The 20,192-nt window shown below is 48.6% G+C and overlaps 1 protein-coding gene across 1 annotated transcript in view; it reads right to left on the bottom strand.

Moving 5' to 3' along the window:
* Positions 1 to 17,174, bottom strand: part of chd9 (chromodomain helicase DNA binding protein 9) — a 78,340-nt gene extending 61,166 nt beyond the window's left edge. Inside the window, exons 1-2 of the mRNA XM_079736463.1 lie at positions 16,912 to 17,174; positions 12,963 to 14,745 (exon numbers count right to left, since the gene is read on the bottom strand). Coding sequence (XP_079592589.1) covers positions 12,963 to 14,745; positions 16,912 to 16,964 — 1,836 coding nt within the window. The 5' untranslated portion in view covers positions 16,965 to 17,174. The remainder of the gene's footprint in view (positions 1 to 12,962; positions 14,746 to 16,911) is intronic.
* Between the last annotated feature and the right edge of the window lie 3,018 nt (positions 17,175 to 20,192).

Here is a 20,192-nt window from a genome sequence, read left to right as displayed (position 1 = left end):
CCACAAACACAAGCCCAGCGACGGACCTTATTATGGGACTCTCTCTATCCGTTCCCTGGCAGTGGGGGAAACACGTTTCAGTGTACGAACATAAACAGCCTGCTGGAAGGGCCCTGACACACGGATCAAATGTTTCCAAAACATACAACCAACAGCGCCGGAGTCTGTCTTGTCCTTTTTTTAACACAAATGTGCATCAAATGTTGAGAGGAAACAGTGAACCCTGCTCAGAGATAGCTTAGTAGGGGAAAGAAACGCAGAATCCCATCAAGCAATAGGGCTGGTACATCACATGAATCATCGTTCTTTGGTTGACGATACTTTGCCATATTGAGAGCCCTCAAGAGAGTTCTGTAGTTCTGTAGAATCCTAAATCATCGTGAATATATAATAATATGTTATCTAGGCTAATGAAAACCTCTTTTCACAACGCGCTGTGGCAGTTTCAAACACAACATCTTCTCCCTGTAATGATGACTCATTTCACGATTAATTACTAAACAACGACCTAAAGGCTATTAGCGCTGACATGATAACACACATTCCAGGGCTGCGTCCATAATGGAGGCCGTCACTGCGATGTGACATCACCACGTACGGGCCCTACTGTAAGAGATAGAGTCTCAATAAAGCCTGGTCGATTCAAAACACAGCAAGGCTTTTATCGGTCTCTATGTTGCGCCTGAGAAAACGTTTGTGTTTGTGTATTTGTGTGTGTGTGTGTGTGTTTGTGTGTCAACATGAAGGAGGAGGGGGGGGGAGGCAAAAGCAGGGAGAATTTTCTTTTTTTTCTACGATCATTATGCACACGCTTGAGTGGTCACATGACAAGAATGGCTCCTTGGCAACCGAACGGTTTATATGCAAATGAGTCTGGCAGCTCCAGGAGGGGGCGTGGCCTCCTCTGAAGACAGATGAGGAGGGGAGGTGCCTTGTGAACAGCGAGGGGAGGGGAACTGGAGAGCCAATGAAAGGGAACGTGTGTGTGTGTGTGTGTGTGTGTGTGTGTGTGCGAGTGTGTGTGTGTGCACGAGTGTGAGTGCATGTGTGTACACGAGTGCGAGTGTGTGTGTTTGTGTGTGTGTGTGTGTGTGTGCTTGCGCAGCGTGTGTGTGTGTGTGCGAGCCTGTGTGCTTGCGCGGGTGCGAGTGTTCGTGTTGCTTGTGCACGCGTGTATGACTGTGTGTGTGTGCGCGATCGAGTGTGCGTGCGTGCGTGTGTGTGTGTGTGTGTGTGTGTGTGTGTGTGCGAGTGTGTGTGCGTGTAGCCAGTGATGAGTATCTGCAGAGGCACAGGTGTCTTCCTGTGAACATTCCATTATAACCTCATCAAAAGGCCTGTATTAGTGTTGCAGCACCTCCCCCAGCCTCCCCCAGCCTCCCCCAGCCTCCCCCCTCAGAAACACTCCGCTAGCTCACAATATCAGAGACGACAACACGTGAGGCACAAGAGACACAAACACTGACAAGAAAGACCAGCAGAGGACGGCAACATGGCTAACTCCACCATCCCCGTAGTAAAGCCATACTGCGTGTGTAGCAGTGAGAGACGCTGCTCGCCCTGCTAGTGAGATCCATTTTAGGGCACGGGGAGCCAAGAACATGACTACTGTGTTGCTGTGACGTCATTGGAGGAGAGTAAGTGTGGTTCCGCCCACCTGCTCCGGCATTAGTCATAAACAGCAGTCACACAGTGATGCTCAGCGACCAGCCCACTTGTTCACATTCAATAACGTCCCCGGCTGCACATTGCCCCTGGGGAGTAGCATGCATGGTTTTTGTCATGCTAAGCTAACCTACTTTAATGGGGAAAAGATTCATGTGTAGGCCTATATTCATTTAAATACACTGGGAATATATATATATATATATATATATATATATATATATATATGAAACCATGGAACGTTACATAATGGTATTATGTATTTTGAATCGACTGACGAGAACACTTTATTATTGTATAATAATTATTATTACTATTATTACAGGCGATAATCACCCCGTTTCTGTGACATAACTCCTTAACCCTAACCCTGATGTGATGTATTTCCAGGGGTTTGGCCTCCAGGGGTTTGCCATAAAGTGTAGTGGATGGAGGCCATGGTGGTTCATTCATACTATTTAATCCTACAAACATATTGATCACATCACACCCTCAAACATACCCTAAATGATGAGCAATACGTTCTGAAGTTATTGCTCAGAGGCAATATTGTCCAAGCAGTTGGATTACAAGGAAGGCAGCAGCTTGTCTTGAACACATTGGCACCATCGTTCGCATTGTTCTGCAACAACAGACTGGTCGCGGCTCGCATCTCACAGCATTAAGCTGAGTTGCTGGTGTGACACCTTGAGTTCCCATGCATTGTCAACATTTGTACCGTGAAATGCAATACAAAGAATGGGGATGGAAGGTTAAAATCTGATTATGTATTTATCTTTATGCCTTTACTTCATGGCCAGGTTACGCAGCATTTCATGAAAAAAACCTAAACAAATGCAATGTATTATGTGTGAATTTAGCACAGTTAAACCAAATCAAGAAAGGTACAAAATCATTGTATTCATATTCCCTTTCTCCAGCAGACCATCCTCTCGACAGACAAACCTCAGAGACCCAAATCTTCGTCCTCACGTGAATCACTCACACCACATCCAAGTATTAGCTCCTCAAACAGCGCCGTCCTAGAAACCACAGAGATGTGGTTTCCTCCAGCAGACCTGCTGGAACCTTCTAAAACCAAGAGGAGGCCATCAGCCTGCCACCGGGAGATCCATTAACGAGCCATCTCATTTTAATTAAGCCTGACACGCACACAGGATTTAACTGCTCTTACTGATTCAATTAATGTCACAGTCGTTTAGGATTTAGTATTAAAGAACTGTGTGCAACAGAAAATAAATATGTTTTTTTTTTGTTGTTGTTTTTTATTTATGGCGGGTGGTCGACACTAGGGGGCGTGTGTGAGACTTCAGAGCAGGCCTGTGGTGAGAGCGCCATCCCTCCGTGTCCATGTTTACAACAGGAATCACAATGTGTAAAGAAGGCTGTGTGCCCTTTACGTAAACGTGTTTCTAAATACCATCAACAGACGAGAACGCTCAATGCACAGCAATGCAAACACCAAACCAATCTGAATCCGTATGTGAGTACAGTGAGTGCATTTGGAATTTAGGTAGCATGGTTTAATTTGCTCATACATCATGGTCTTTATTCATGCTTTATTTAATATCCTTATGTTTGTCAAATTTCTGTCTGAACTTATTGTATGTAAAAGCATGTAGTCAACAAACAAACAAAAACAAAACGTACGCAACCATGGCCTAAATATAACAGGAGCACGCACAGCCCTGTGGACGGCCCCTCTCTGAGCCCGCCGCGTGGAACCGGTCGTATCTGGCTCTGTGGCAAGGTTCGTTATCCTTGTAACCCCGTAGTACTGACGGCCAGCCTGGGATCGGGGCAGAGATCCCAGACGTTTCAGTTATTCAGCGTTTATGTCTCAGTATTGAGGTGGTTCGTAGGAAAGGAGGATGTGAGAGCTACCGCAGTGAGCCTAAGATCTAACGACCCAATCCACACAAACGTCAGACCTAGGCCTTGTCCCTTGTCACACGCTCAATGCATTCAACATTGAACCACATTAAAAAAACTATTCCAAGTGCCGGTCCACATGTTTAAAACACATGTAGCATATGAGACAGGTGAACCTGTATAGCGACTGTATTCATCTGTATTGTATGACCAATAAACAGTGTTTCTGAGCATGCGAGTGTTTACGATCTGTGAATATGAGTGCTTTGGGTCTGTCCCCAGTATTCCTGCCAGCGTGTCATGTCATGGGACTGTGTGATTCACTGAGAGAGATAGTGCATCACAGCCGACACGGAGATGCCTCTCGTTAGCCAGGATGACGGAGAGTCAATCCCGCTGCCAAGAGTCCTTGGAAAAGGCCTTCGTGTGGACGCTGAAGTAGGCGTCGAGAGAGCGGAGTGGACGAGGGAAAGGGAGACGAGGGGCACATTTAAAGAAAGGTGGAAATGAGCATGACTCGGCCGTGACTGTTTCTATTCCGTTGAATCCTTCAGCAGACACATTTATCCGAAGCGATTTCCAGTTAATTCAGGGAAATAAAGGAGAAGAAGGAGGGGGAGCAGACATCTTGTCAAGTAAGCGAGCGGAGAGGATGGAGACACAGAGGGAGAAACCAGGTGGGCAGGTCTGGGCTTCAAGCAGCCGAGCCGGTGCAGGGTCTTGCCCCCTATCATTAAGGATCAGAGGGAGCAGGCAGAAGTACATCTAGTGGTAAACAATTCAGGATCAGGATGTAGCGCCGGCTGTCGGGGAGAGCTGGTGCTGGCATTCGTTCGTGTCCAGCGATCCCCGATCCGAAGTAACACTTTCAGACTACTATCACATTATAATAGTGATGTTCATAAAAGGTATTGTTTTTTTTTATAACCTAATACAATACCTGGAATTTGGTGTCAGAATCACCATCTGACGTCTGGACAGCCACATTAGAAAAGTTCAAAATGCGAAATAGCAAGTCTCTCATGCAACAGCATGAGAATATAGGAATTTAACATTGAATGATATGCTAATGAAAATGCTAAAGTAAATGACCAATGTATTGGCAATATATTAAATGCAAAAACACTTTGAGCCCAGATCCTCTCATACTAAAGCCACTTGAAGGATGTGTTCCTTCTCTTATTGCTGACGAACCCTTCTGAAATAATAACACGATCCCCCACAGTGCACCTCCTTAATTACCGTGACTCACCCTCGTCTCCCTGACGTAGACCAGCTCAGACACCATCACCACGGCGGCTCATCCTTCACCAGTAACAGCGAGTTACCAGTAGCAGCGAGTTACTGGTCAACGGCGCCAAAGAAGTAAGTAAAGTAAATAAGATCACGTGACAACACCTTGATGCAAGTCTCTAAGTAACGAATCATAAAATACAGGCTTTAAACTTTGTAAACAAACCGTTGGCTTCCGACCTCCGTCTCTATGGCAACACCCTAATGACTTCCTCCCAAACATCCAACACCTGTTTGCTGAAGAAACTAATCAGTAACCAGAGAGAAAACCGTCACCTCTATATACAACCTTCTACACCGAGCGACCCGACGTCAATGCAGCCGATACACAGAGAAACAACATGGAGGAACAACATGGCAACTCTAAAAGCGTGTAAGACGGGATGCCCCGATGGCTGACGGGGTGGAACGGTGTGCCTTTAAGGCACAGTCCTTTTAGTTCTGGACTGGTCCTTTCCTGTCTCCCTTCTATCTCCTATTCCTTCCTGCCTATCTCACTCCATCATTAAGCATGAAAATAAATAAATAAATCTTAAATGCGTGCAAGACGTGTATCACAACTTGGCATCCCACGTGCATCATTCCCACACTCAAAAAAAACACGCCATTCACACACATTGCTCGCCCTCCTTTGGTGCCCTGTGCTAAAGCTTTTGATTCAACAGTAAACACAAGGTCACAGTCCCTACTACACCTTCAAACACACCCGCCAATTCCTTCACAGTGCAACGCAAAGACGTAGACGGAAGTGGAGCGCGATCCTCTTCAGACAACCCCCTGACCTGAGCTTCTCCTGAGCGGTCTGCCCTTTCGGCTCACCCCTGACCCGTCAAACGAAGCAACAAGCTGGGTTCAGGGAGTTCAGGCCACGCCAGACCCAGGAAGCACCAGCCAATCTCCACCCCTAATGCTGCGTTGGACTGCTGCACTTGACCCACCTCCACACCTCTCCACCCCCCCGAAAGGACAGAAAGACCCTTTGTAATATTGAAATAACAGAAACAGATTAACACTGGAGCTCTTGAATCAATAAAATCGTGTTATTATATTCAGACCTACTGTGCAGTTTGGGCTGGCAAGGTTCCCACATGCTCCCTACAGTCTCAAATCAAGTGTAGCTCCCTCCCTCCTCCCTCCCACCTACCCCCCGCCTCCCGCCTCCAGACACCACTCCGCCCCTTTCTGCCTGACTTCCTGTTTACCTCTGACCCCACTCATTCCCTTCCTCCATCTGGCAGGTCGCCAACAAACCAGACAGAGCCAGAGTGTGGCTGTGGGAGCCGGTTCAGCAGAGAGAGAGAGAGGGAGAGGGAGAGGGAGAGAGAGAGAGAGAGAGAGAATGGAGCAGAGAGAGAGAGAGAGAGAGAGAGAGAGAGAGAGAGAGAGAGAGAGAGAGAGAGAGAGAGAGAGAGAGAGAGAGAGAGGCACAGAGAGAGAGGCACAGAGAGAGAGGCACAGAGAGAGAATGGAGCAGAGAGAGAATGGAGCAGAGAGAGAATGGAGCAGAGAGAGAGAGCCAGAGACAGAGAGAGTAGGGCCGACTGATAGTTGGATACGAAAAGATGGGCAAAAAAAACAACCAAGATCGAGGAGTGAAAAAGGGTGAAACGAGACGAGCAACAGACAGACAGTCCTGTGTGGCGGAGGTTGAGCTGCAGAGAGTGAGAGAAGGGGGATGGGGGCTGGAGTGAGAGAACATGTGAGATAGTGGAGAGAGGGGGCAGGCTCCTCGGGGGAGCTGGTGACAGTGTGTGTGTGTGTGCCTGTGTGTGTGCGTGCCTGTGGTTCTATGCGTGTTGGTTTGTGTGTGTCTATGCGTGTGGGTTCTGGTGTTTCTGTGTGGCTCTGTGAGTGGGTGTGTGTGTGTGTGCGTCACTGGTGTGGGTGTGGGTCTCTGTGTGTGGTTGTGTATGTGAGTGTGTGTGTGTGTGTGTGTGTGTGTGCATCTCTGGTGTGAGGGAGAGAAAGAGACCGTGGGGAACAGGGGGAGGGAGGGCAGACAGGGTGTCAGGTTTCAGCACAGCCTATGGCACTGCACTGCCTGACTTCCTGTCTGTCTCTCTGTCTGTCTGTCGGGAGACACATAAAACCTCCCTCACGGGGAAGGTTCGGGACGCAACGGAGCACGAAATGCAGTCAGACACAGCGGTTACAGAACACACAAGCAGAACACGCTTCAACACAGGGACGCACCCAGTGCAGAGAACGCCAGCGAGAGGGTGAGGGGAGGAAGTACAGCAGGAGCAGGCCTGAGTACCCACTCACACACATAGCGTGGGGGACATCCTATCCGTTGCACGCCATCAGACCTCTGGACGCCCGCCCTGATGTCCCGCGGCCGACATTGAGGAACCGCGGATCGTGTGTGCGTGGTTTCGCTTGTGGCTTGCGGCCGTGCGCGATACCTTGCCGCCCTCTCGTCTATTTCTCTCTGCGAGGTGGTGCGGAATAATGATGGGGGCGAGCAGCAAGGGGAGGGCCACCTGCTGTGTGTTAGCGTCAGGGTGTCGCTGGGAGAGAGCAGAGAAAACCCTCAGAAACCTGTCCTTCTCTGTCGCAGACTGTGTGTTTCACGTCGTGTCAGAGTGACTTCACACAGGGATGAAGTCCATGTCCCCTTAGCGAACCTCTGTTTAAATCCAGACATAAATCAGTAGCCTGCGTTTTGGAACTTTAACGTGGTCTAATCTATGTTCATTTTCTACAATGAATCCCGTATCTTAGATATCTTAGGGAAAATATCATTATTGGGACTCCCCCAAAAATAGCAGATTTCTAAAAGGCTGATTTATATCCGAATGGGAACCCTTTTAGTCAGGGAAAGCCCTTTTTGGTGAATATTCATGGTTCCCTCATACACCTGTGAATCACCCTGATTTAGATTAATGAAAATTAGATTGTCCTCTAACCGGCCTTTAGTTCAATCCAGTTACTTGAATTATTGATTCATCTTTTCTTCAGTGCTTTTCAGTGCCTGAAAGATTGATTTGATTAGCCATATAGAGCTGTAACGTCACAGCACGGCCCACTAATGAGTTATAGCATCTCTTTGGGACAAGAGGCGACGGGGGACCTAATGGTCTCATTTAGTGACAGTTAATACATATTTAGTTTGGAAACTCACAGAGCGTTTGAAAAATCGAACTTGTCATTTACTAAATTTGGTACTCGAGGGACGTCTTGATGACTTGGTACAAACTGTTCCTGAATCCTGGGTTATATTACATGTTCAACACCTAGACAGACCACAGATTCTATAGGCTGGGGATAATACAGATTGTGTAAGGAACTCCACATATTGTAGTCAATTTTCTCAGCTTCTAATGTGAATCGAGGTGCAAAAGCGAAGCTTACCATAAAATAAACACCACAAATAATTAAGGTGTGGTTATGACGTGGTTGTGATGATTTGTTGTCAAATGTATTTCAAAATCCCTTTGAACCGAGGTTAAGAGATAACAGTATTGTTCCCGAGACCCAGTTTTTAAATGTCTGCTAATGGTAACCAACTCATTCCCACAAATGACTAAGTCACAAACGAAGTGTTCATTAGTAGAAATTAACCACAGTTTTCCGCTGACAACGTAGACCCACCAAATCAACCCAACATAATGTCCTTCAGAGACAGAGACAGAATGCAACGCCTCTGTGAAGAACGTGTCTGAAAATGTGAATATGGCTGTCAAAGCCCTCGCCAGTCTCCAACAAAACATGCCAAGCCCCAACCCGACTCTGAATGGCGATCATTGGTCGAGGACTGACTGGTTGACAGTGAGAGGAGAAGAACAAACCATTGACTGATGAAGAAGTCAAGACAAGACAAACATTTCTTGTCAGAAGCAGGGCTGAAATCCCCCACTATACTACGTGAAAGCACTGGAGGTTGTGCTTCTACATTGCGTCTCTACTGTGTATGCGTGATGTGATGCGTGTGTACGTACATGAAATTTGTTTGTGTAAGGCAGTGCGTTTGCATGGGCGATAATAGCCCTCTTATAGTCTGTGGTAGGAATGAGTCTGCAATGTAAACGAAAGGGACTTCAATATAACCATTCTGACAAAGCAACTCTTTTGCGGTAAATAGAGTAGCATTTAGATGGCATCCTGCATCTTACGCATGACGCGTTTCCATGTAAAACAGATACTATGTAGGAGGGGAAAATGACAAGTGGAGCAAATCGGTTAAATGGTGAAAAAGTTTTTTCACCTTTTTTTTTTGGGCTGATTCACCAAATGGAAAGCAGTGGAGTTAAATACAGGCTTTCACACAAATGATAGACGGCAAGCCAAATATTAGACTAATTATTCGCAGTGAACTGGTTATTCTCTAACATTTAAGAGCACTCCAAATCAATAAAGATTTCCACTGTCAATCTGGACTGAAAAAGGTTGACCAAAAGTTGGACGGTTTCCATGAAATATCTGTTTTGCATTTTTACCCAGATAAACCACATTTTCAGATACACATGATAAAAGGCTCAATTTCTTTTCACAGAAAAAAAGGTTAAGAGGGTTGTAATAACCGCAGATACCCAATTTTGTCAATTCAGTAGAACAAACAATCTGCGTTTAGGTGACGGGTATCAGAACTACTAATCACATCCTCTCGTCTTAGGCCTGAAATTTGTGGCCCACAACTCCGTACAGATAGGAGCAGTGAAATTACAAAAAAGAATGTGTTAAAACGTCATGGGGAAAATTTTCACTCAAATAAATAAATGTAACTCGACCCATCGGACACACACAACATCTCCATTGTGAGACGACAGCAGGGGCTGCCACAGCTCACTTCATGCTAAAAGCACCACTCCCAGCAGCGTCTGAACCTCGCGACCGTTGAGAAATCCCAATTAGCTGCATCCACTGCAGGGCAGTGAAGGGTAGGCAGCCATCCTCTGATGTCCTGCCTGTTCAGCAAACACACCGTCAGCCAACTCTTTACACACCAGTGCACATGAATAGCACCGTCAGCCTCTGAGCACCAACACTGGGCTGGTTGTGGACACAGACACGGAGAGGCCGGCCCCCGCACGCCAGCGGTTTGGTGTCCCCGTTTCAAACCAGGACATGCGGACCGACGGACAAACGGACCCGGGCGGAGGGACCTCGGCCTGAGACAACCTGTGTCATCATGTTGTTGTCCTGGTTGCCGGGTAGAGGAGGCGGCTAGATCAGGGTTGACCAAACAGGATGCACCTTTGCTGAGGCAACCTGTGAGCCAACGGCGATTGAACAAGGACTATTTACAAATACACAGGACTCGATGCAACGCTGTCTGTTGCGGCCCGCGATTACGGTGCACTAATACACCTTGACGTAAGGGTTAGAACATCAAGATAACCTTTATCAATCGCTGATCCAGGCCTTTAACGGATTTGTCCGTCGGAGAGCATGTAAAACACAGTTTGAAGGCAGGGCTGGCTTCATGTTATGTTGTTACAGAGAGATATTAAGGCCACTCACTAGGCAGAGCGCCCTGTGAATTTGGTGTTGGTCCATAACATCAATTTGACTATAATAGATCAACATCTGTTTTAAGTGATCTCCAGACAGATGTGATCAGAAGTAGGAAACACAGCCCAGTAAACCATCACTGCCTCCCTGGTTCTCAAAAAGAGGTTGGATATGGAATATAAGAGTTTGCATATTGTTTGTTAAAATTATCAGAAAAAAATAAATATAAGTCAGACATATATTTGATAGTTTTACATGCAACACATATGTGAAGCAATATATTCCTGATGTTCCTGATGCCTTTGCTTTGTTTTTGAATTATTTCAGCCCAGACATTTACATTTAGGGCATATAGCAGACGGTTTTATCCAAAGCGACTCACAGTAAGCACATTTGTCAGCAGATGAGAGAAACAACAATACATCGCAAGCCCGTCGGTACAGTAAGGATGTTCATAGAACCAAGTGCCAAGCACCAATTACCGCCATGTATACCATGCATATAACAGTCTACGACATCACTGGAAGCGGGGCTATTTCTGTTGTGTTCCTTCCTCAGAGCTTAGGGGTTAAGGGGTGGCATCTGACGTGGCCCATTGAAGCCCTTTGAGACTGTGATTAGACGGCTCAACACTTGATGATGTATTCTTGTTTCAAGGCCCAGGTTGAGCTAGAGTGTGAGGTCTACGGCAGCTCTTCCTTCGAGGGCATGTGTGCGTGGTGTGAGGAGTCATTGCCATATAGCATGAATACATTTGCTGTTCTGTTCCACTGTATCAGTAGTGTCATGGACCACACTGATGTAATGATGCTGCTTGTTTACTGCTTACCCTCCTTATATCGGCAATACCAGGCCTCACACTGTGCTCTCTCATAAAGACTCATGAAAGAGCACAGTTTATTATCATTATAAATGATAATAAATAATGGCAAAGTGTAGTCAATAACATACGCAAACGTTCTATGGACTACGGCTGTCAAACTAGATGATATTTATGATCTAAAAATAAATACAAACAAATGGCAAAAATGTTATAGTAAGTAAGGGAATAATATAATATATATTATGAGTAAAAATCGGGTATTTCCATTCATTAAAACATTTGCTTCGCTGTGAAAATATCCTGATCAGTGGATCCATACCTTTTCTTCCACCATGGGATTGCAACGGGAATTGTACTAGGCACCAGTATATGCGATTGCTGCACGTACAAAATCCAGATAATAATAGTACCACTATGTATTACCAAATATATCAAAGTGAAGAGTGCTTTAAAGGGTGTGATCGTGCTAGTGTGGGCTCCATCCCATCTTGATGACGGGGGTCCGAGCACGCTGCCTAGTTGACCGACGACTCATCCCCAGCAACTGCCTCAGGCCACAGACAGCCAGGCTCCCCATCCCCCCTCGGTCGGTCGCCTTCCTCTCAGGTTGTCCTCCTGCTAAGCGCCGACTATCTCAGCCACTCTCCCTTGCTCTCCGGCTCTCTCGCTCTCTAGCTCTCTCTCTCACTCTCTCTCTAGCTCCCTGGCTCTCCAGCTCTCTCTCTCATTCTCTCTCACTCTCTCTAGCTCTCTCTCTCTCTCTCTCTCTCTCTCTCTCTCTCTCTCTCTCTCTCTCTCTCTAGCTCTCCCTCTTCCGGCCCTCTCTCTCTAGCTCCCTCGCTCTCTAGCTCTCTCTCTCTCTCTCTCTCTCTCTCTCTCTCTCTCTCTCTCTCTCTAGCTCCCTCGCGCCTCTCTCTCTCTCTCTCTAGCTCCCTCGCGCCTCTCTCTCTCTCTCTCTCTCTCTCTCTCTCCCTCTAGCAACCTCTCTTCAGCTCTCTCTCTCTCTAGCACTCTCCTTCTCTCCCCTTTCCATCTCTCCCTCCCTCTCTCCCCCCTTCCACTCACCCCCTGACACACACACACACACACACACACAAACACACAAACACATGAGACGCTCGAACGTGCAGCCACACAGAGCCACACAGCGAGCGAGATCAACAGCGAGAGCCCCAGCATGAGTGCGCCACCTCCCCCACACGCTCGGACCAGGCAGGACGCAACAGCCCCTGGCTTGCCCTGACCCACATCTTGATATAGCCCTAAGTATGCTTACAGCTAAGTCCCGAAGACACTCCTGCCACTCAGCCTAATCAGGACCGACCTGCTGTCGCTGCAGCGGGCAGATAGACAGGTCAGGCTGGACAGATCGTTATCATTGTCAGAGGCAGACTCTTCTCAGTGGCGGCGGGAGCTCTCTCTGCCCGCCCTGCTCGGCCACACCAGCGCGAGCACATGCCCGCCCTGGTTGAGTTAGTTAAACATTACACGCTCGGCTGGCCTCTGTGCAGCGATATGCTGGAGCGAGCACGTCAACACTTTCTCCCGGGCGTCAGCTCTGCGCTGGGTTCCAGCTACAAGAGAAACGAAACCTGTTTGGCTTTGTTTGTCCCCCGTTCACTTTGCACTCATTCCGTGATATTATGGTGAGTCATCTTGGTTCAGGGTCTGAACATGACTTGCGAGCCAAGACAGGTAGAGGGGATATCAAAATGAAGACAAATATATATCCAATGCTGACATAATAAATAGAATTTCATAATTGTGAGACCCATACATGGCTAAAAAGATAATGCATTAAATTAACGTTAAATAACCAAAACAGCTCCACTTTGAAAATGTGTCATGGCATTACCTTCTCTTCCTTGTACTCCACAAGTGGAATATTCCTGACAATAAGTTTCTTCTCCTGGCTGCCGTTGTCCCAGGAGCTGTTGGAGCCCCCGTGCTGACTCAGGGCCTCCTCTAAGTGGGGCAGGAGGTCCGGCAGAAGGTCCGGGGGCTCCAGGCCTTCAAAGTCCCCACCTGGAGCCACGGGCTGCACCGTACTTTCCACCAGCGACTGGCACCCGTTCCTGTCGTGAGCAGCGGTGACGCTACAGCTCTGAGTCAGCCCGGGGAGCAGCTGGCTGCTGGCCGCGCTGGGGTAGCAACTCATAGCCTGACCGAACATCTCAGACGAGTTGTAGCTCCCCTGGGTCCGTCCGGAGCAACGCAGAGCACGGAAGGGGCACTCCGCCGCCTGGCTCACGGGGGCCTGAGATGGCGGCTGCTGCTGCTGCTGCTGCTGCTGACTCATGACTGGAGTCGGCGAGAACTCACATCTGACGCCGGGCACAGTGGAGGTCAGGGGCACGGCGGGCCTCGACACCGAGGGAGAGGGCAGGGACTGCTGCCCGAGGCTGGGCGTGTCAGGCTCCCCGGGGTAGGCGGGGTACTGCGAAGGCTGGAAGGCAGTGGCAGAGCTGAGGGAGCAGGCAGGCAGCGTGTGAGCCATGGCCGAGGCCTGGATGGAGTACGACAGGCCAGGACCCTCCACGTGTGCGCTGGGGAAGGCTTGGCCTCCCCGGGCGTGCTGGTAGCCACCTTGTTGTGGATGCTGTTGTTGTTGTTGGAGGGGGGCCCCGTGCAATGAGGCGTCCTGACCCTCCAGGTAAGTCTTACTCAGAAGGACGCCCGACGGAGGCACGACTCTGGAGTTAAAGCGTGCCCCTCCCATGCTCTGCTGCTGCTGAAGCTGTTGCTGGTTGAGGAGTGCCTGCTTCTGACTCTGCGGGTGGCCTCCCTGGTGGAAGGGGAAGCTGTGGTGTTGCTGCTGCAGTGATAGCGTCTGGGCGTCCATTGGTGGATGCGGACACTGATTCAACAATTGTTGTTGATGGCAGCTCTGCTGCTGCTGCTGCTGCTGCTGCTGCTGCTGCTGCTGCTGCTGCTGCTGAAGCTGCTGCTGCATTCTCTGCTGCTGATGACACAGGTGCCGTTGCTGCGGCGTCTGTTGCTGTTGGAGATGGAGCGGCTGGTTGTGGATCTGGTGTTGCTGATGGAGCCGCTGTTGTTGGGGCGGTGGGGGTAGTGGTTGCTGCTGCTGCTGCTGCTGCTGCTGCTGCTGTGGGAGAGGGTGATAAATGTTCCCATTCTGGTCCTGGTTCCCCCACATCGGACTGCTGCGGTTTCCGTACAGTCCGTTGGGCTGCGGCGTCTGGCTCAGGGAGGCACTGTGGTACTGAGTGTGTTGCTGCTGTGCAACGACCCCCCCGTCGCCCACCGCCCCCGGCCCGTGGAACACCTGCCCCATGGGATTGTGTGCCTTGATGCCGGTGTAGTGTCCCATCTGCTGTGCGTACGCAGACATGGCCTGCGGGGGGAGACCGGACGTGGCCACGGGGACCATCACCTGGTGCTTCCCCGGGCCGGCCGGCTCCACCTGGAGGGGCTCAAAGTCAGTGGTGAGGTTCAGCTCGTCCACCAGGGAGGGCCCCGAGGGGAAGCCCTCCCCGTCCAGACCGTCCAAGGCCCCCACAAACAGGTTGGGGTCATCGAAGAAGTCCATGGCGGAATGTGAAGGGGGGCCGCTGAGAGACTGTCGACGTCCGCTGGGTCCGAGACGGAGGGGAGAAGCTACAGGGGGTCCATCAGACCTGAGGAGAGGCAAGGAAACAAAAGACGCGTTTTAGATGATTTAAGGAATAAAAAAACGGTGCCGTGTGGAATCTTGAGGACTGTGTGTGACGTTATAACATTTACATTTACATTTAGGGCATTTAGCAGATGCTTTTATCCAAAGCGACGGTTATGACATAATGTTACAGACTGTAGAATGTATAGAATGTTATATGTTTTGTTGTGACAAGAGCAGTATAACATCAACCTCGCTCATTTATGAAATTGTGTGATTTATCAGATTCGTCCAGATGCTTTTTCATCATCGATTTGGATTTACCATTGACGTAACTATGGCGAATCTGAGTGAAAACAGCAGCACTATCTCACGCGTTGCGGAGGTAAATAGAGGTCTTTACTTCAATGCACGCCAGAGAGTGCAGAACATTTCCAAAAAGCCAGGTAATAATAGCTAGGTTAGAGGGCCCTGAGATAAACGCAGCCTGGCCAATTATCCATCGGCAGGGCCTCGCGTGGGGTAAAGCAGCTGATGCTAACTAAATGCCAGCCATCCACCAGATGCATCTTCCTGTTGAAGCCCTCGTCCCCCCTCAAATAACCCAGTTTACAAAATATACGGGAGGCACAGAGTGGACAACAAATGGCATTTCAACCGCTCCGAGTCTGGACAGAGGCAGAAAGGTTTTTTTTTTGTGTTTTTTTTACACGCCCGTTGACAATGGAATAGCACTCAGATAAATGAGCACATGACTGCACACACTAGCACACTGACAAAGTTCTCGAGTGGTGCAGAAGAGGGAGGGAGAATACTGCTGACTGGATATGCAAGGCTCCATCGGTTTATATAACTACTACTGTAACGAAAGAGTGATCAGTACAGGTACTCTGAATTCTGGCAGAAAAGGGGACTGAATAAGGTGTAATGGGAACACTCTCTTAAAGATTGGACATCTTAGAGAAAACAATGGCTGAAACAATACTTCAACGAAAATGGAAACAGTTTCCACAAAATGGTTTAACTTGGTTTTCTGGAAGAATAGTTGGCAGTTGGAATGCCCGATAACCTTAACCCTAAATATGATGATTTGGGATTTCTAAGAGGGTTTCAACAAGGTATCAACCACAATATACAAATTATTAAACAATCCAAGCCATGTTATTAACTGATCGTAGATGATTTAAAATCCAAACACTTGTTAAACCCCTCTTCCAATACAACACATATTAGGTGTAGGTCTATATTAAATATATCACATTTCTTAGGCCTTATTCAGGGCGTTACTATGTGTATCCTGCCATACAGCATTTAATGGTCCTTTATTGTGCATAACGGAGCCGTTGTATACGTTTCATTTTGAAGGCATTGCTACTAATAAAACTGCATTTATAATATGTAAAATGGCCGGACGTTTTGTTCTACTTAAAAATGCATCAATTGATTACTATAAATTGTAAATTATTCCTATATTTATGTATTCATCGGCGATTGGTGCAAGACCAAATTCAGGCTACTCTGAGATTGGCTGTTCAACAGGTGGTTGAACGGTGGTTTTGGAAGCAAAAACAATCGCATCTATTTCCCTTGCAAAATATCTCCGGTAGGTTTAATCTTCTTAGGACATGCTTTTCTCCGTTTTACGTTGTTACAATAACAAAAAAAAACGTGGTCGTCCAAAGTTTCAAGACACTATGACCAACAGCAACAAGCCACACATTTTTAACCATTTCAGTCGTGCAAAATCTTGCAACCTCGTGAAACCTCGCAACCACAACACCTGTTGCCCGCGCGGTGCAGGTCCTCAGGTGGCCCCCCACCCCCCGCTGTGGGGGACCCCTCTGAAACACCCATCACGTCCACCACCACCACGCTCATTTTCTTTGTTAACTCCTGTAACGTAGGACCCTCATCCATCAGGCTGGACCACGTCTCCTCATCGCCACTTGTTTATCACAAACCGACCTCCAAGTCCGCGTAAATAAACCGGCGCGTCTCGGATCGCGTCCCGCAAAGTGAACCAGGAACCAGGAGACGACGAGACGAGAACTTACCAACTCCACGGTGATATGAAGTGAACGCGGCTCCAGCTGAGCTCACAGCCCGCTAGTTAGCTCCTAGCGCTAACCTCAAGCCCCTCCAGCTGCCCCACAGTCACAGACCAGTCCACACCCACAGCCACACACACCATTCCACATCCGCCTTTGTTGACTTCCAGCTGCGCTCCTCCTCGGACGTCATGAGCTCCAGCACTGATCCAGACGCAGGCGGTGCATCGCTACAGGAAAGTGCTCAGTTGTCCAAAGTGGGAAAAGAAAAGGGAATAAGACCCGGGGTGCAAATGTGTGAACAGACGGGCACTTCCGTCCGCGGACCGCACCTCCATCCCCATCTCCTCCCAGCAATGGCTTCAAGTCCCACTGGGCGACACAGCGTCACTTATCCAGCGCGCAAGGGGCCAGCGGGACTGAGACCTTCTGCCGCGGGGATTCAACACGCAACCCGAAATAAAACAAGCGCTTCGTTTTTTTTTCTAGTCCGGAGAAGACGTTGCCATGCGAGTTAATACGAGAACCACACGTGTTCGTGTCTAGATCTCCACAGGAGAAGGAGGATGAGCCACGGGATTCAAACGGTGTCGTGACGCGCCTTCGCCCACACGCCGAGGATGAGGAGGAGGAGGGGGGAGGGGGAGGGGGGGGGGGGGGGGGGAGGACGATGAGGAGGAGCGAGGGCGGAGGTGGACGCGGAGGTCGGTCGGGATCAACTCAGAAGCAACACAACAGTTGTTCATCACTTTCGTTCCCACGTTCGTTCAGAAAACGAAGACTTTATTCGTAAACCGCCACGTCGGTACCGAAACGGTGGACCGCGTGGTCTCACCGGAGCGTCCCAGTCCCAGGCGCCCGGTCGCTGTCAGTTCAGGACCACCGTTACCAGTTCAGGACCACCATAACCAGCGAACCAAGGGGGGGGGGGGGGTACTCCCAGTCCCAGTCCCAGTCCCAAAGACCAACAGGCACGTCCGACCTATCCAACCCCCAGATCCGCGGAACTAAAAAGGCGCAAGTTAAAATCTGTGGTAAAATTAACTAAAACACCTTCAAACTTTTTAGTTGAATAATAGACCGGGGGGAGGGGGAGGCACACAACATCAGCTGAGGAAAGACTAGGTGAGACGAGGAGCGCCACTGGCCGTCAGGATGAGAACAAGGATGAAGGTGGAACGGATTGGATCCGGCGGGGAGGGATCAGGCGGGGAGGGAGAGACTGGGGGTAAAGGTGTCTTCAACTAAACTCACAGTGGGGGGGGGGGGGGGGGGGGGGGGGGGTTCAGAGAGAGACAGGGCTCTGGTAGGGAGGGAGGGAAAAAAAGCATGAGACCAAACCATATCTAACTGCATCTAACAAATAATACAATCCTCAATATGAGTTGGTGGTGCTGGTGGTCTCTTCGGTGACACCGGGACACCGGGACCGGTGTAACCGCCTCACCGGGCGGGTGGTGGCTCCCCACCCGCCCGGCGAGGCGGTGTCACAGGACAGCTGAGAGAGAGACGAGCGCCACACTGACCGTCTGAGTGACAGCTGGTCGAGTCCAACTGCGCCCGGAGGGGTCAGCGGTACCGTCAAAGTGTGAGGAACAAAGCACAGCGGCGAGGCTTACCCGTGCGGACCAGGAAGGGACACTTCGGACGCGAAGTTAAAATGAATGTTATCGCCGAAGTTGTGGCTTGCTGTTGTAGTTGTTGCGCTGGTGCTGGTGACCACAGCGGCGGCGCAGCAGCGGCTCCTCTGCTGCTGACGCGACCAGCATGAACCTCATTTGCATATTTGCGTCCCACTCCCTGATTGGACGGGAGACGCCTCGCCTTAATTTTTAATTCGCGTTTGAGTTCGGGTTTGTTTTTTGCGTGCGGTTGTTTTGGGGAATGTGTGTTTGAGGATGAGCCTACTTGGTTGCGAGTTAAAAGTGGCTTTGTGGTGGGAAGTCAATATGTTGACAGGGTGGACAAGATGGCCGCGCAAGGGTGACAGCCAATCAGACGATGTGTTACTCTTGGTGTCGGAGTGGCTCCCACACGCGGTGACGACAGCGCGGGGGGGAGCGCTCTGCGCGGCGGGAAGGTGGCGGCCCCTACTGGTCAGACCCTGAAAGGTCAGCCCACCGATTTAATAATATCAGGGAGAAACTAAGTATGCAATATTATTGCAATTTACAGAAATGCAGATGAGCCGTTTTAAATCAACAGTGGGCATAATCATATTTGAGCATTTGGTGTATTATATATTGGAATAGAACAGATCTTTAGGGGCACCCAGTTGTTTTGTTATTGATTAGCCTGTTCCATTGTTTTATTGTAAAACTTTTAAGATTTGACGTTGAACTATATATTTTGGGGAAGATCAATAAAAGCCGGTGTTTGACGTCATTGCGACGATAGTAAAACGGTGACATTGCCCATTTATATTAAAACAACACTAAACTGTCGTTAATACTTAAACCAAGGAGTATTGTATGGTGGAATTTAGTCAACTCAGTCTCATCTTTCTTCGGATCTTACGTTGTAAACCTAATTTATAAGTGGTTTTGGTCTTGCGAATCCAGCATGAACAATTGCAATTACATATGGTACTTTCTCTCCAGCAGAGCAGACCTGAGGCCTCGCTACATTGGCAATGAGGCTCTGAACTTGCAGGGCACTTTCTGACCAGTAACACCGCGTTGCCAAGCGTTCATGTTCGTCTGGGTTATATACTTTGATTTCACAACCATGGAGCTGTGGTTGCGGAGGCGTTGATTGAGTCATTTTCCATTACCTTGACTCATTAGATTAGGAAGCTTCTGTGGCTAACTGCTTACCTTTCAGCTCATGAGGCTTTCCCAGTTCGGTCCTGTTAGCACAGCTCATGCACATACGCGTTATGAACAGGGCCGGCGGTAGCCAGGGGCAAGAGTTGGCTCAGCCCACCCAAATGTGCGCCCTGCCCACCCAATCAAAATTGAAGAAAATATTTTTTTGTTTTTTTAGGTGGAAGTCCAGACCCACTATCGGATGGACCTGTTGTTCACTGTCCAAGAAAATGTCAAATAAAATTCAGCCAATTAATTAATACTATAGAATATACATGTATTGCTTCTAATTGGGTGGGCAGGACAGCCTGCCTCCAAGTTACCCACCGAGTTTCTTTCTTTTTCTTTTACATAAATTTTTTTTTTTTGCCTTGCAATTTTGCTACTTTTGTCTGGAAAATCCATTAATATCAGTATTTCTGCCAGCAGAATTGGATTTTCAATTCAGAGATACTGTGACATTTCATCAAGTTCTGAGGTGTCTTTACGAAGTTGTTGTGGAATTTATTCTGTATATTTTATCAATATTCTTTTCTAAGAATTTGAAAATTAAATATGTAGCTTTTTATATAAGGTGGCAGATGGTTGTAACACTGATGTGGAAAGCTGTAGTA

Source organism: Pollachius pollachius (genome assembly GCF_949987615.1).
Source record: "Pollachius pollachius genome assembly, chromosome: 5".
Taxonomy (NCBI): Eukaryota; Metazoa; Chordata; class Actinopteri; order Gadiformes; family Gadidae; genus Pollachius; species Pollachius pollachius.
Note: the sequence above shows the minus strand (reverse complement) of the source record. Positions and strands in the feature narration are given on the sequence as shown.